Below are 12,720 nucleotides of genomic sequence, written 5' to 3' on the forward strand. Positions count from 1 at the left end.
TCTGAACACCTACCTCTTGCCTCTCCCCGCGTTCAGGTTTCCCTCGGAATCTGGTGCAAACCCATGCTTCTCGAGAACCAGACGCTGTGCCCTGCAGGGCGGGCTGGCCTCTTGCGATCCACACAGCCTTGTGCTCAGCAGTGGACAGTCCCCCCAGCTCTGGAGGCCAGAAGCCCGAGGTCAAGGCGTGGGCAGGGCTGGTGGCTCCTGTGGGCCAGGATGCTCTCGCCAGGCCTCTGGTGTTTGTCAGTGTCTCTGGCCTTCCTTGGCTTATCGAAGCGTCACCCCATCCCTGCCTCCACCTGGCACGCTCCCCGTGGGCGTGCCTGTCCACATCTCTTCTTTCTGTAGGGGCACAGCCACGCTGGTGTGGTACCCGCCTTGACGCCCTGTGGATGAATCACCTCTGTAAGGACCCCGTCTGTAAGATAAGGCCACATTCTGAGGTGCTGGGGATTAGGACCCCAACACAGGAATTTTGGAGGGACGCGACCCCACCCAGAACAGCACCCCTGCTCACACCTCAGACCCTGGCTCCAGACCCCAGACCAAATTCCAGTGCGGGGACACCTAGGCCGGGCTTAGGAGACGGGGCCCTCCAGGACAGCACCTGTTACTGCTGGCCTCCAGCTGACCGGAGGATGGGGCCAGCCTGCTCCCCCTCGGGCTTCCGTTCCCCTGGGGAGACCGGGGGCGTGGGGTCAGAGCACTCTGAGTTGACAGAACGGATCCCGCCTTCCCCTCCTCTGTTCCAGGTGAGAGCCCACATTAATATGCCCTTCAGGGACCCCACGCTTAACCTACAGCAGGTCCCCGTGTCGGAAACACTCCCTCGGCCCCTGCGACCCTCCGGCTGGAGCCTGTCACCATGCCGGGGTAATTAATCAGCAGGTACCAGTGTAATGCCCCCCGCTGGCCAAAGTCCAGTCCGGTTGGTGGCCGCGGTTGGTGCAATAACACGCCCTAACTGGTGACTTCTCGTGATACGCTGCATTCTTAGGGGGACCTGAACAGCTCTGGGAACGGACCTTCGTGGTCCCCAGATGCGGCACCTCAGGCTCGCGGCAGGAGTGAAGCCGCTCACACGTCTGTACTCCCCTTCCCGCGGTCCGGGAAACCCCCCGCACGCAGCCTCTCCGCGTTAGACAGTTGTAGAAACGTCCCCATGATTCTTCCCAATAGGCCGTTTGACTATATCCAAAGAGAAAATGGAAAAAAAACCAAAAGATCTTTCCAGCAGCTCCGATCAGATGACATTCAGCCTATACCTTGGGGCTCTGGAGCCTTGTTCTGTGGCTGAGCCCGGACAGAGCCAAGGGCAAGTTCTCCCCTGGCCCCAGATCCAATTAAGATCCCTTAAAGTCACGGGCGTGCTGCTTTGTCCACAGACAGGGCGGGGCCATACTCCACCGCCGTCCACGCGCATTTCACGTGGGAGAGCCAACAGGCGCCCTTCGTCCCCTCTGGACAGACACCGGTGGCTTTGGTCTGTGTCACGGCTACCGAAGCATCCACGGGCTCTGTCAGGAAAATAGTTGACTGCCAGAGAGCCAAGGCTCCTCCTCCAGAAGCCCTCCACGCCTACACGCACATGCGAGGAGCGCCACAGGCTGGCCCGAAAGGCTCCCGGACCCTGCTGGGGGCGCCCCGGGCAGCAGCATGCCGGAGGGAGTTCGTGTAGTGGGTTCTGGGCCCCGTGGCTACGCGAGCTCGCCCTGGGTCTTTGAAGAGTCATTGCCGCTGCCGTTTTTGTATTCCGTGTCCCGCTAGCTGACATCCTGCAGGCAGGTCGAGGCGCACAAAGTTGAGGTCTTGTGAGTCAGAAACAAGCCCGAAACAGACATTTCACGACAGCCCGAGGCACGTACGGTGGGGTCTGCAGTGAAACAACATCTTACTCCCTGAAAGAAGAGATCTTAACTCTCCTAAGACAGCGGATACGTATCCCTTGTTCTCAGAGACCGTTTTTGTGTTTTAATAGCGGGACCCTCTTTTCGGGGGCACATAGCACTTCTTCACCATTTACACCCTTCCTAATGCAGGAGAGTGAGTGGCCAGGGGACCCGAGGTAGGGACAGCCTGCCGCCGTCTGCTTTGACTAGGAAGTCGGTGACGGACGTCCCTGCCCCGGGATGCACAGGACAGTCCAGCTCACTGCTTCTTGGCTCAAAGTCTTTTTTTTTTTTTTTAATAAAGTTTACTTATTTATTTTGAAAGAAAGGGAGATCTGCAGGAGCACGAGCAGGGGAGGGGCAGACAGAGAGAGAGAGAGAGAGAGGATCCCAAGCCGGCTCCCTGCTGTCAGCACAGAGCCCAGTGCGGGGCTCAAACTCACAATCTGTGAGATCATGACCTGAGTCAGACGCTTCACCGACAGCCGCCCGGGCTCCCTTCCAAGTCTTTTCACCCTGAAAACTCTGACGTGTGGTCCGGGCCAGATTCCGGCCGTTTCCCTCCCGTGTGGATAGTGACAGCACACGGAAGAAACTGCTCATTAGAGTAGTTCGAACCTCCTTGCTTGTCTTTTCCACTTGGATTAGTGGCCCCGGCGTTTCCTCCTCAGCTCACCTGACCGCCCCCCTCTGCTTTCCTCTTCCAGGAGGGATTTTAAGGAAGGGCGCAAAGCTGTTCTTCCGCCGGCGACATCAACAGAAGGACCCTGGCATGAGCCAGTCGCACAACGACCTCGTGTTCCTGCAGCAGCCGGAGGGGGCCCGGAGGAAGGGGGTGACGCTCACCAGGATCCTCAACAAGAAGCTCCTCTCCAGGCACAGAAGCAAGAGCGCCATGAACGGGGCCCCGGCGGACCCCGTGGCCGGCGGCCTCCCCCACCAGGACGCGGGAAGACGCGTGCCCCCCTAAGCACCCCCGGGACGCAGCAAGAGAGCTGCAAGCTGTCAGCCGGCCGCCCCGTCCGGCCGGGTCGTACTGCCATCCTGTAAAGGGGGACGAAGATCCGCGTCTCCAGCCAGGAGGCCTTCCCCAGAGAAAACTCACCAAGTCAGATGCCAAAGGGCTGCGCTCAGGTCAAAGAGCTGAAGTCAAACGTTGGGAGACTTGCATAACGGACTGGAGAACCTCCAGTAATGGACGGTGACGGGGCCGGTGAGGGGGACTCCACCTCACCCACTCTGTGCCCCGACGCGTGTTATCTTGGGTCCGTGCCCGGACCGCGTCGCGAAGAGGAGGTGTCCCTCTGTGCTGTCACTGTGACTGGAACGGATGGGTCACCTGTCCTGACTGGCTGCTCAGAGCAACACAGTGCGGCTGGCCCCGAGTGCGGACAGGTGGGACGGAGGCGGGATTGGGGGTCAGTAGAGACATCGCGGTGGTGATGGAGACACTGTGACAAAGGTAGGAGCAGAGTTGCCTTTGCTATTAGCCATATAACTTGAAAAGTATGCAAACACTAGATCTATCCTGTGCACTCGTGTTTCCTTCGCAAACGGGAGGCCTGTGAGTTCCCACGTGGTCTTTCCAGTCTCCTCTGTGGTTTCAGAAGCGCTCAGGATTCCCATGGGGCCGTCAACTCCTGGCTTTTTTTCCCACTGCCCTGCTGGGGTAACTTGCCACACGGGAGTGCAGGGAGGGGCCTCTGGAATGAAGTCGGGGCAGTAAGTGACCGCTAACGGAACACGGTGGCCACCCACACCGGGTTTTTTTTTTTTCTTTAGTCCAAGGTTAGTTTGCCAAATGTTGCCAATAGCTGAAACAAAGTACTTCTGGGACAAAAGAGAAAACTCATTCTAGGTCTCAGGTGTGAGGCTTAGGGATGGAAGTTAAGTTGAATAGTAACAAATGGGCCAAACTTGCCTCGCATGCTTCCGGGAGCTCTCCAGAATTCTGTGAACAGTGCTTGACGCGTGTTGGAGGGGACGCACGCCTGCTTTGATTTCCAGTGGGAAGAAAAGATCAGCGTGGCCCACGATGTCCGTATCCCCGTGTGCCCTTCAGACCACGTTCCTCGCCCGTGCGTCTCTCCACGGGCCTGCACGCTGGCCGGTGCCTCCTGAATGCACGCTTCGCGGGGACGAGCTTGGTAGGGCCGTGGTCATCTGTGTGGAAGGCTTTGATGGTTCAATAAGATTCACTTTTTTCCAATAAGATTTAAAAGGCCATTTATGAAGCCTCGACTTCTGTCACAGATAGGAAATTGGGGGGGGGGACTCCTTCCTACAAACATTTTTGTTCCTCCTGACACTGGTATTTCAGGGGTAAGAGAGCTACTGACACACAGAAACCTTTTCGAAAACCAAAATTAAAGAACTTTCTTCCCCCCTTTTTCTCGAGGGAGAGAGATTAGAAGACTACGTTAAGAATTTTACTTAAAAATACGTATTTAAAATTTTTTTTCCGTGTCCCAGGAATTAATCAAGTGACTGTAAAATGGCTTTCTTCACCATATGCTGTTTTTAAAGACGATGTTCCGGTCGTCCGTTTTCTGTCTGATTTTGCAGTTCAGATCAACTCTATGCCACGTGATGGTCTCTGAGCTTTACACGGGAGCTTTCTCGCTCAAAACAAGACAATGTCCCATTCCTGACTGACCCCACGAGGATTTTGTTCACCGTTTTAACTTTTAAGGGCTCTGCGTTTTCCACCTCCTGGTGACTTGAAGCCCCTCCCGGGTCGCGGGCAAGTGACAGGCGGGCTGCGTCTGTCCCGTGTGTGAAGCGGGACCGTCACACAAAAGGGGGAGCGTGGTGTCCAGGAGATCCGTGTTTCCGTGTGTCTGTCCGGCACGCAAGAGCCCCGTATACTTGATCGAGGCCCAGAAGCCCCTCCTCGAGATGCACTCACATCTTCTCCAGCCGAGGGCCCTTCCTGAAGTCACAGAGGACAGGGACTTAGCAGGGAGTTTAAGAGAAAATAGGGGGCGGGAGAGTGCGTGAGGGTCGGGCAGTGGGAAAACGGGTCCTGTGGATACTGTGAACGCTTCTCCCGTGGCTGCTTATCCAGGCCTGCGCTTTCCCGCGTAGGGATTCATGCGAATGCGAACACTGTGAACTTAAACACCGATTAAGGTCACGCACTGAGTACTACACATACGAGTTTGTAAAGCCTTCCTCCCTTCTCTTGTGCGTTAGCGGCTAGAGGACTTTTTTGTTGGCCTCCGGGCTGTTTTGCAGACTGGCGTGTCCAAAGCGGTTTCTTCTGGACGCTAAGGTCTGAGTGGGGCACCTGTACGTCAGGAACGGGGTGCTCACATTGGTTCTGGCACGCCGGTGGCACTGCCCGGTTCGGGACTGTGCCCGTGACCTCTGCAGAGGCACGCAGGGAAGCCTCGCGCGCGTGTGTGCGCGTGTGATTAGCGCAGCGAGAACAGAAGCAGCGATCTCATTGTCCCGGCTGAAAACCGGCTGTGAAGAAGGAGGTTTGGACAGAGCCCTTTACGTAAACCGACCCTCCAGTTCAAGTTGGAGCCCAGCCCTTGATTCCTGCTGGTGGCTACCTGGCCAGTCGCTGCCCGTCTAGATTTCTGATGGGTTTTGCCGGAGAGGCCTGGCACATTCTCTTCTGGAGCAGAAAGGGACAGATTGATTTCTGTCGCTGCCACCAGCTGGGGGGTGGGGGGGGGCGGTTTCCACGTAATAGTCTCGCATGTCACGGTCTCGAAGCCTCACAAGCCGGCGGTCGCTGCAAGTCAGGACGTTTCTGCCGGGTGGGACACGGGTCCCGCGCTGGCGTAGACCCGGATGCCAGGCCCCCATCTCCACTGTCCCAAACCTGCTCAGGCATGATTACCAAAGCGTGTGGCATGGGCACACTCACACTGCCACTTCCTGCAGAGCAAACTCAGGTTCCCTCCGGGTCCCTTTCTTCAGCACTCCCGTTGGATGCGTGAGGAGGCGTCCGGAACGCGCCCCCCTGCCCAGTCCACCCCGCTCCCAGCCGGTCGGGAACGTACCGTTTGTGATTTAGGCTTGTGGTGTTTCACCCCAGTGTCCCATCAAAGCTAGATTTTTCTTTTAAAAGAAGAAAACGCACGGTTTTCCAGGCACGTGGCCGGGTCTGGCTTCATGATCGAGCGTGGTGATGGATCTGCCCGACGGCGATCATATTCCGCGGTAGCACTTTAAAAACACGTCACTGGGGCGCCTGGGTGGCTCGGTCGGTTGAGCGCCGACTTCGGCTCAGGTCACGGATCTCGTGGTCCGTGAGTTCGAGCCCCGTGTCAGGCTCTGTGCTGACAGCTCGGAGCCCGGAGCCTGTTTCAGATTCTGTGTCTCCCTCTCTCTGACCCTCCCCCGTTCATGCTCTGTCTCTCTCTGTCTCAAAAATAAATAAACGTTAAAAAAAAAAATTAAAAAAAAAAAACAAACCATGTCACTGTCCTGCACCAAACCACAGAAGATGTGGCTGGAACACGAACGGTCTTTGAGAGAAATAAACGTGCACACGGAACGCTAACACCGAGTTCTGTTTGCTGCGCCCCGGGTCACGTTCCGTCGGGTGCTCGGCCGTCTGTGCCCATGCCCGTCGCGGTCGGCCGCGTGAAAGAAGTCGTGGGCCCTTCGCTTGTTGCTGCCGCCCCTTGCTTTGTTCTTGGCCAGTTGTGGGTGCTACCCGTCAGGGTCGGCTCGGCCTGGGTCCTCCAGGGGCGGAAGCTGGCATGAGGTGACCCTGCAGGACGCCCCGCAGCCTTCTGGGCGCAGTCTTGCATACATCCCTCGGCTCCTGTGGTCCTCGCTGCCCCAGCGGAGGCCCATCCGGGAGAGTGTGGGGCAGGCTCCTGCATGGGGCTCAGAGTACGGATGGTGTCACACTGGCTTGGGGCCCGTGGTGGTTACCGGGTGGGGCAGGGCAGCGGGGGCCGGAGCCGGGCACAGACAGATGGACGGATCCCACACGAACCCTGCAGGCATCTGGGCTGCTTCCCCGCTGTGCCCGGGTGCTGTGGCATTTGGGAAACTGGTGCACAGACCCCGACCTTTTCTCAGGGTGGCCCTCCTGGGTACGGAGTGGGGGCCCAGATGATTGATACCTCTGCCGTCGAGGGGGGACAGTCTACCTGTGCAGAGCCCCAGCCGTCCCGGGGCTCGGATTCGGATTCTCAGCTCTGCTCGTGGCAAGGTGGTGGCCACGTGTCTTGTTAGGGATGGAGGCGTCCGGGGGTCTGAGACCACGGCCCTTTCTGTGCTGACGCTGGACCAGATGTGCTCACTGGAAGGCCAGCCTTGCCCTGATTTACCAGGTCACCTTGAGGCACACGCTGTATTCTTACCAATCCCGTCCACACTGCCCACATTAATCCACGTCAACCACCTGCGGGCTGTGAATGTGCACCCCTTGTCCCCAGCACGCACCCCTCCCTGCTCTAATGACCTAACCGAACACAAACCCCACCTGCTCCGCGAAGCAGCTTCGGCCACCAAGGATGACGCAGAGCACGGGGCACCTCTTCCAAGTGCTTGTCACTTGACCCCAGATCACGGCCTCCTACGCGGGCTCCTGGGCATATCCCCAGGGCTCAGGACAGCGCACCTAGGGAGCAAGGACCAGGGTCAGCAGCCAGCCCCATATAAGCACATCTGGCAGGTTTGCTTACGCCCATCCTGCCCCCCTCATCCGGGCGCAGGGTCAGGGGACAGAGCCCGCCAAGGCAGGCACGGCTATGACAAAACCATGCCGTTGTGACCTTGTCGCCTACCAGTACCGAGTGCCCGACATACGCATCGGCAAATGGTGCATAAAAAAAGAAAAGGCAAGCTGCTTACCACAGAGGCCCAGATACCAGGATGGATGGCCTCGCACGGTGCCCGCGCTGAAGAGAACGCTGCCAGACCAGACCCCCGTCCCACGGCGCCCCAGAGGCACCAACTTCCACGCGCGGAGCACAGCCCACCCCGGCTCCGCACCACCCCTCCACGCTGCGAACCGTCCCGTTGTGTCCTGCGTGTGCCAAGCATTCAACCGCTGATATCAGCGTTTATCAAGTTGGATGCTGGGGTGCCTTGGGCTGCGTGGTATTTTACGCGGACGCGGGACAGAGACTCGGAATCACAACGGTGGTAAGTGTATTGACTGAGCACTTACTATGCGCCAGAGCTGGTTAGTGACTCTTAACACTCTTTGAGACAACCCCGTGAGTTATGACCTACCTCAGCTTTACAGATTAGGAAACCGAGGCACAGACAGGTTAAGTAACTTGCCCAAGATTCCACAGTGGGTAAGTGGCAGAAAACAGAATGTGAGCCCAGGCTGTCTGGCTGGTGAGTCCCTGCTACCTTGCGTCAAAAGCAGAGACCAAGGACTTACGGCCTGATGTCGGCTTTTTCTGAACTTTCAGCTCCCTGCGATGGGCGAGAAAACTATCAAGTGACATCCAATGCTTTGCACACAGTGAGAATTAAGTCACTTGCCGATTAGATTGCTGTCTTTATCTGGAGAGCAACACTTAGCCAGACTGAAAAGCTACAGGTAGTGTAGAGAAGTGACTTGGGATATTTAGTTGTATGAAGTCCAGGATGAAGGGAGTCAACTAACAAAAAACCAGGGCTGATGAGCCATGTTAGTTAGTCCACGTGGGAGGCAGCCAGTGTCTGGGCTGAGACCATCGTCTCGGGGCAGGGGTGGAGGCGGGGCGGGGGGGGACGGGGGGGGGGGGGGGGGGGAGGAGTGACGACAGGGCATGGTGATTATGCCCTAGGAAAATCCACTCAGGGTAACGGAAGCTCTATTGCTTACTTATTTTTAATTCCCCCGACTTATTTTGTAAAATTTCACACCTACAGAATAACCCACATAGCCTTCAACTAGATTCAGCGACTTTGCTAAACTCGCTCTGTCTACCTACCTATCATCTAGCGATCAACTGATCGATTGCTGGAGACGTCGTGTTCCACCCTGACTTCTTCAGAGTGCATTTTCCAAGAAGGACGGCATCTCCACATCACACACCCAATAGCTGTCGTGCTTGGGAAACAGGACGCTGATGCGATACCACTATCCAGAGTCAGAGGCCACAAGCTGCCCAGGGAACATCTTCTACACGTGGTTTTTCTTTTCTTTTTTTTTTTTTAGGCAAGGCTTCCGCATTGTTTTGTTCTTAAGGGTAAAATTTGAGGGGTGCCTGGGTGGCTCAGTTGGTTAAGTGTCTGACTCTTGATTTTGGCTCAGGTTGTGATCTCATGGTTTTGGGAGTTCGAGCCACATGTCAGGCTCTGAGCTGGTGGCACGGAGCCTGCTTGGGATCTTCTCCCTCCCCCTTTCCCTGCTCACTCATTCTCTCTCTCTCAAAATAAATAGACGTTTTAAAAAATAATAAAATTTGACACTTTCAGAAACAATGTTTTCTTTTTTAAGTTTTTTTTTAAAAAAAACTTTAAAATTCTGTATATAGGGGCAACTGGGCGGCTCAGTTAAGCGTCGGACTTCAGCTCAGGTCAGGATCTCGCGGTTCCTGGGTTCGAGCCCCGCGTCGGGCTCTTGTGCTGACAGCTCAGAGCCTGGAGCCTGCTTCAGATTCTGCGTTCTGCTCCCCTTTCTCTGCCCCTCCCCCCCCCCCAAATAAATAAACACTAAAAAAAACTTGGATATAAATCTGCCTTAAAAGGCAGCTTTATTCCTTCCAACTTTCACGGAAGGAATATACTGAACCCGTTGGGAATTCTTTTGAAGATGCGATGACCATAGCAAATATCGATTCCACCCCTGTGCTGCACAAACCGACACGAGAAATGGCTTTAGACGGGGTCAGGTCTTCCGCTTGTACAGGTTTCCGCTCTGCTGTCCTACCCGTGTTTGATGTGCAGAGGCCTCGGCGGCCAACCACCTGGGCATTCGAGAACCGTGAGGTCACTAGAGGGGCGGGGGTAGGCGCGGGGTATGCGTTAGCTGCAGGCTGCAGGGGTCAGTCTACAGCTCTCGGGGACTGAACAGAGACCCGAATGCTGAAGAGGTAGATGGTGGCAGAAAGCCCCCAGAGAGCATTCCAAGGTAGAGGGAATACGTACAAAAGACCCTGAAGATGTGACTGAGGAACAGAGGGCTGGAGGGAGGTTGGGATCCACAGCTGGGGCGGGTGTGAGCAGGGGAAGGGTGTGGAGGTGATGATCAAGAAAGGCGTCGCAGGCTGAGGTTCAGCCCCACAGTACAAGCCATCAGGAAGCCACTGCAGATTGTCAGGGAGGGGCGGAGAGAGAAGCTCGGGGCACCCGGGCCACACTCAGCTTGCTCCCTGGGCAGCCGCTCAGCCTTCTACCCTCCTGCCACGCCGTTTCGATGGGCCCTCACTTATCACCAAGCTTGCACACATACCCATTCACACAAGTGAGTCTAGCTGAGAACACATTTCTGCTCGTGGGACTGCCGTGCCGTAGGCTCTATGCATTTAGAATTTCCATATTAACCAAGGGCCCCCATGGGGGTTATACCAAATTATTCTCCCACCAGGAAAGGATGAGACAGCTCATTTTATACACTCTCTTCAAAATGATGCTATTAAGCTTTAAAAAAAGCCCAATCTGCTAACGTAACAGGTGAAAATGATTGTGCTGCCACTTTGCTTTTTCTCCTGTAGCAGTACAGTTGAAGAGCTTTGCTTAAGCTTAAGAGCCACTATGCCTGCTTGCTTGCTTTTTTTTTTTTTTTTAACTTTTTTAATGTTTGTTTGTTTTTGAGAGAGAGACACACACACATACACAGAATCTGAAGCAGGCTCCAGGCTCCGAATTTTTAGCACAGCGCCCGACGCGGGGCTGGAACCCACGACCGAGAGATCACGACCCTAGCTGACATTGGAGGCTTAACCACTGGGCCGCCCAGGCGCCCTGAGCCATTGTATTTCCTCTACTGGGAACTGTCCGTTTTTCTATTGGGTTCTTTACCTTTTTCCCGTTGATTCCTAGGAGCTTCCCGTGTAGGAGGCAAATGAGTCCTGTCTGATGTCAATTTCAAATTCTTTTTCCATCTGCTTGTCCCTTCTTGCAGTTTATCAGTGGAACTTTCTGCCAGGCAGAAATGAAGAAGACAGTGTTACTGCTCTGCTCCGGAGACTAAAAGACTCCTCTAGTCCCTTTTAACATTCTGTGGCCACACGTTTTGGGGTTTTGTTTTGAGAGAGAGAGCAAGCGAGCCGGCGAGTGGGGGAGAGGGACAAAAGGAGAGCGAGAGAGAATCTTAAGCAGACTCCAAGCCCAGCACAGAGCTCAACGCGTGGCTGGATCTCACCACCCTGGGGGGCATGACCTGAGCCAAAATCAAGAGTCGGAGGCTTAACCGACTGATCTACCCAGGTGCCCGCCCGCCCGCCCGCATGCACTTTTGATGGAGGTCAGTCAGCAGGCCACCGAGCCCCCAGGGTGGGGAGAGTCAGGGAGCAGTCTGGCCTCAGTTGCCCTGCCCAGGGTGGTGGTATTCCCAAACCTTCCAGCATCACACGGGTCAAGGTGTGTATTTCAAGAGCCCACCCTGCGGGGTCCAGATGCTCCCTCCTGGTACTTCCCCAGCTTGTTGGGGCATTGTAAGCGCTCCGGGGCGGGTTCCCTGAGTGGACCAGGAGGACTGGGGCACACTATTGGCTCCTTTCAGAACTACCACCTGGCAGCAAATCTCAGACAGGTTTTAAAGAAAAATTCGGGGGCGCCTGGGTGGCGCAGTCGGTTAAGCGTCCGACTTCAGCCAGGTCACGATCTCGCGGTCCGTGAGTTCGAGCCCCGCGTCGGGCTCTGGGCTGATGGCTCGGAGCCTGGAGCCTGTTTCCGATTCTGTGTCTCCCTCTCTCTCTGCCCCTCCCCCGTTCATGCTCTGTCTGTCTCTCTCTGTCCCAAAAATAAATAAAAAAACGTTGGAAAAAAAAAATTAAAGAAAAATTCGACCCTTTCTTCCAAGTCTCCCCGCCCCCAAAAGAAATTATGGCTCCAGCAGCCACCAGAAGAGACTTACAGGGGCCCCGGGAGCTGTGGGCTGTGGGTTTGTGCAGCACAGGGGTAGAATCGATATTTGCAATGGTCATGCGTCGCTGCCAGGGTCACACCAGCCACGCCTCCGGGGAAGGGGCAGCAGAGCCAGCCCCGCTTCTCCCAGGCCGGTCCGGATCCACGCCGCCCCTGCCCTCCGCCTCGCCATCCACACCGTCCGCTCCCGGCGCCACGCCACCCACTCTCCCACTCCGGGTTTAAGCCGCCTGCCCCCTGCCGCTCTCCGTCCACGCCGCCCTTTTCCTCTATCAACCACTGGCGCCTCGCCACTCTCCTGTCTTCACCGCCCGCTTTCCCACTACCCGATCCACATCGCCCGCTCCGGGAGCCACACCACTCACTTTCCCAAGCCCGGTCTACACTGCCTGCTCCCTGCCGCTCTCCGTCCACGCCGCCCTTGCCCCCCGCATCACCATCCACGCCTCGCTGCTCTCCAATCCACATCATCCGCTCTCCCACTCCCGGTCCACACAGCTTACGACCTGCTGCCCAGCCCCCGCCGTCCGCTCCCGGGTCCACAACCCCCGGTTCGCGCGGCCCGCTTTCCCACTCCCCGTCCACACCGCCCGCGACCTGCTCGCTGCCCCGGGTCCGCGCCGCCCGCGCCCCGCCGCTGCCCGTGCACGCCGCCCGCTCTCCGTCGGCCCCCGTCCGCGCCGCCGGCGCCCGCGCGAACTACAACTCCCACAATGCCCCGCCGCCGCCCCCCGGCTTCCGGTGCTGCGCAGTTTCCGGAGCGGATCGCAACCCGGAGTCCGGATCCGAGCCCGCTCTGCACATTCCACAGGCAGGTAAAGCC

The 12,720-nt window shown here is 56.8% G+C and overlaps 3 protein-coding genes across 4 annotated transcripts in view; 2 read left to right on the forward strand and 1 right to left on the reverse strand.

Moving 5' to 3' along the window:
* C2CD2 (C2 calcium dependent domain containing 2) overlaps positions 1-3,427 on the forward strand; it is a 48,422-nt gene extending 44,995 nt beyond the window's left edge. Inside the window, exon 14 of the mRNA XM_049627833.1 lies at positions 2,600-3,427. Coding sequence (XP_049483790.1) covers positions 2,600-2,862 — 263 coding nt within the window. The 3' untranslated portion in view covers positions 2,863-3,427. The remainder of the gene's footprint in view (positions 1-2,599) is intronic.
* Positions 3,428-10,655: 7,228 nt separating this feature from the next.
* LOC125920710 (uncharacterized) lies at positions 10,656-12,594 on the reverse strand. The gene is made up of 2 exons (XM_049627832.1): positions 11,887-12,594; positions 10,656-10,949 (listed from the first exon to the last, which is right to left on the reverse strand). The coding sequence occupies exons 1-2, from the start codon at positions 12,366-12,368 to the stop codon at positions 10,937-10,939; spliced, it is 495 nt and encodes a 164-aa protein (XP_049483789.1). The 5' UTR covers positions 12,369-12,594; the 3' UTR covers positions 10,656-10,936.
* Positions 12,594-12,720, forward strand: part of PRDM15 (PR/SET domain 15) — a 66,429-nt gene continuing 66,302 nt past the window's right edge. For both annotated transcript variants that reach the window (XM_049627797.1, XM_049627798.1), the window contains exon 1: positions 12,594-12,712. In XM_049627797.1, coding sequence (XP_049483754.1) covers positions 12,611-12,712 — 102 coding nt within the window. In that variant the 5' untranslated portion in view covers positions 12,594-12,610. The remainder of the gene's footprint in view (positions 12,713-12,720) is intronic.

This window comes from Panthera uncia, chromosome C2 (assembly GCF_023721935.1).
Source record: "Panthera uncia isolate 11264 chromosome C2, Puncia_PCG_1.0, whole genome shotgun sequence".
Classification (NCBI taxonomy): domain Eukaryota; kingdom Metazoa; phylum Chordata; class Mammalia; order Carnivora; family Felidae; genus Panthera; species Panthera uncia.

Excerpts from the sequence above, each read along its gene's own strand:
- LOC125920710 (XM_049627832.1), bottom strand. The coding sequence starts at position 12,368 with ATGATGTGGATTGGAGAGCAGCGAGGCGTGGATGGTGATGCGGGGGGC.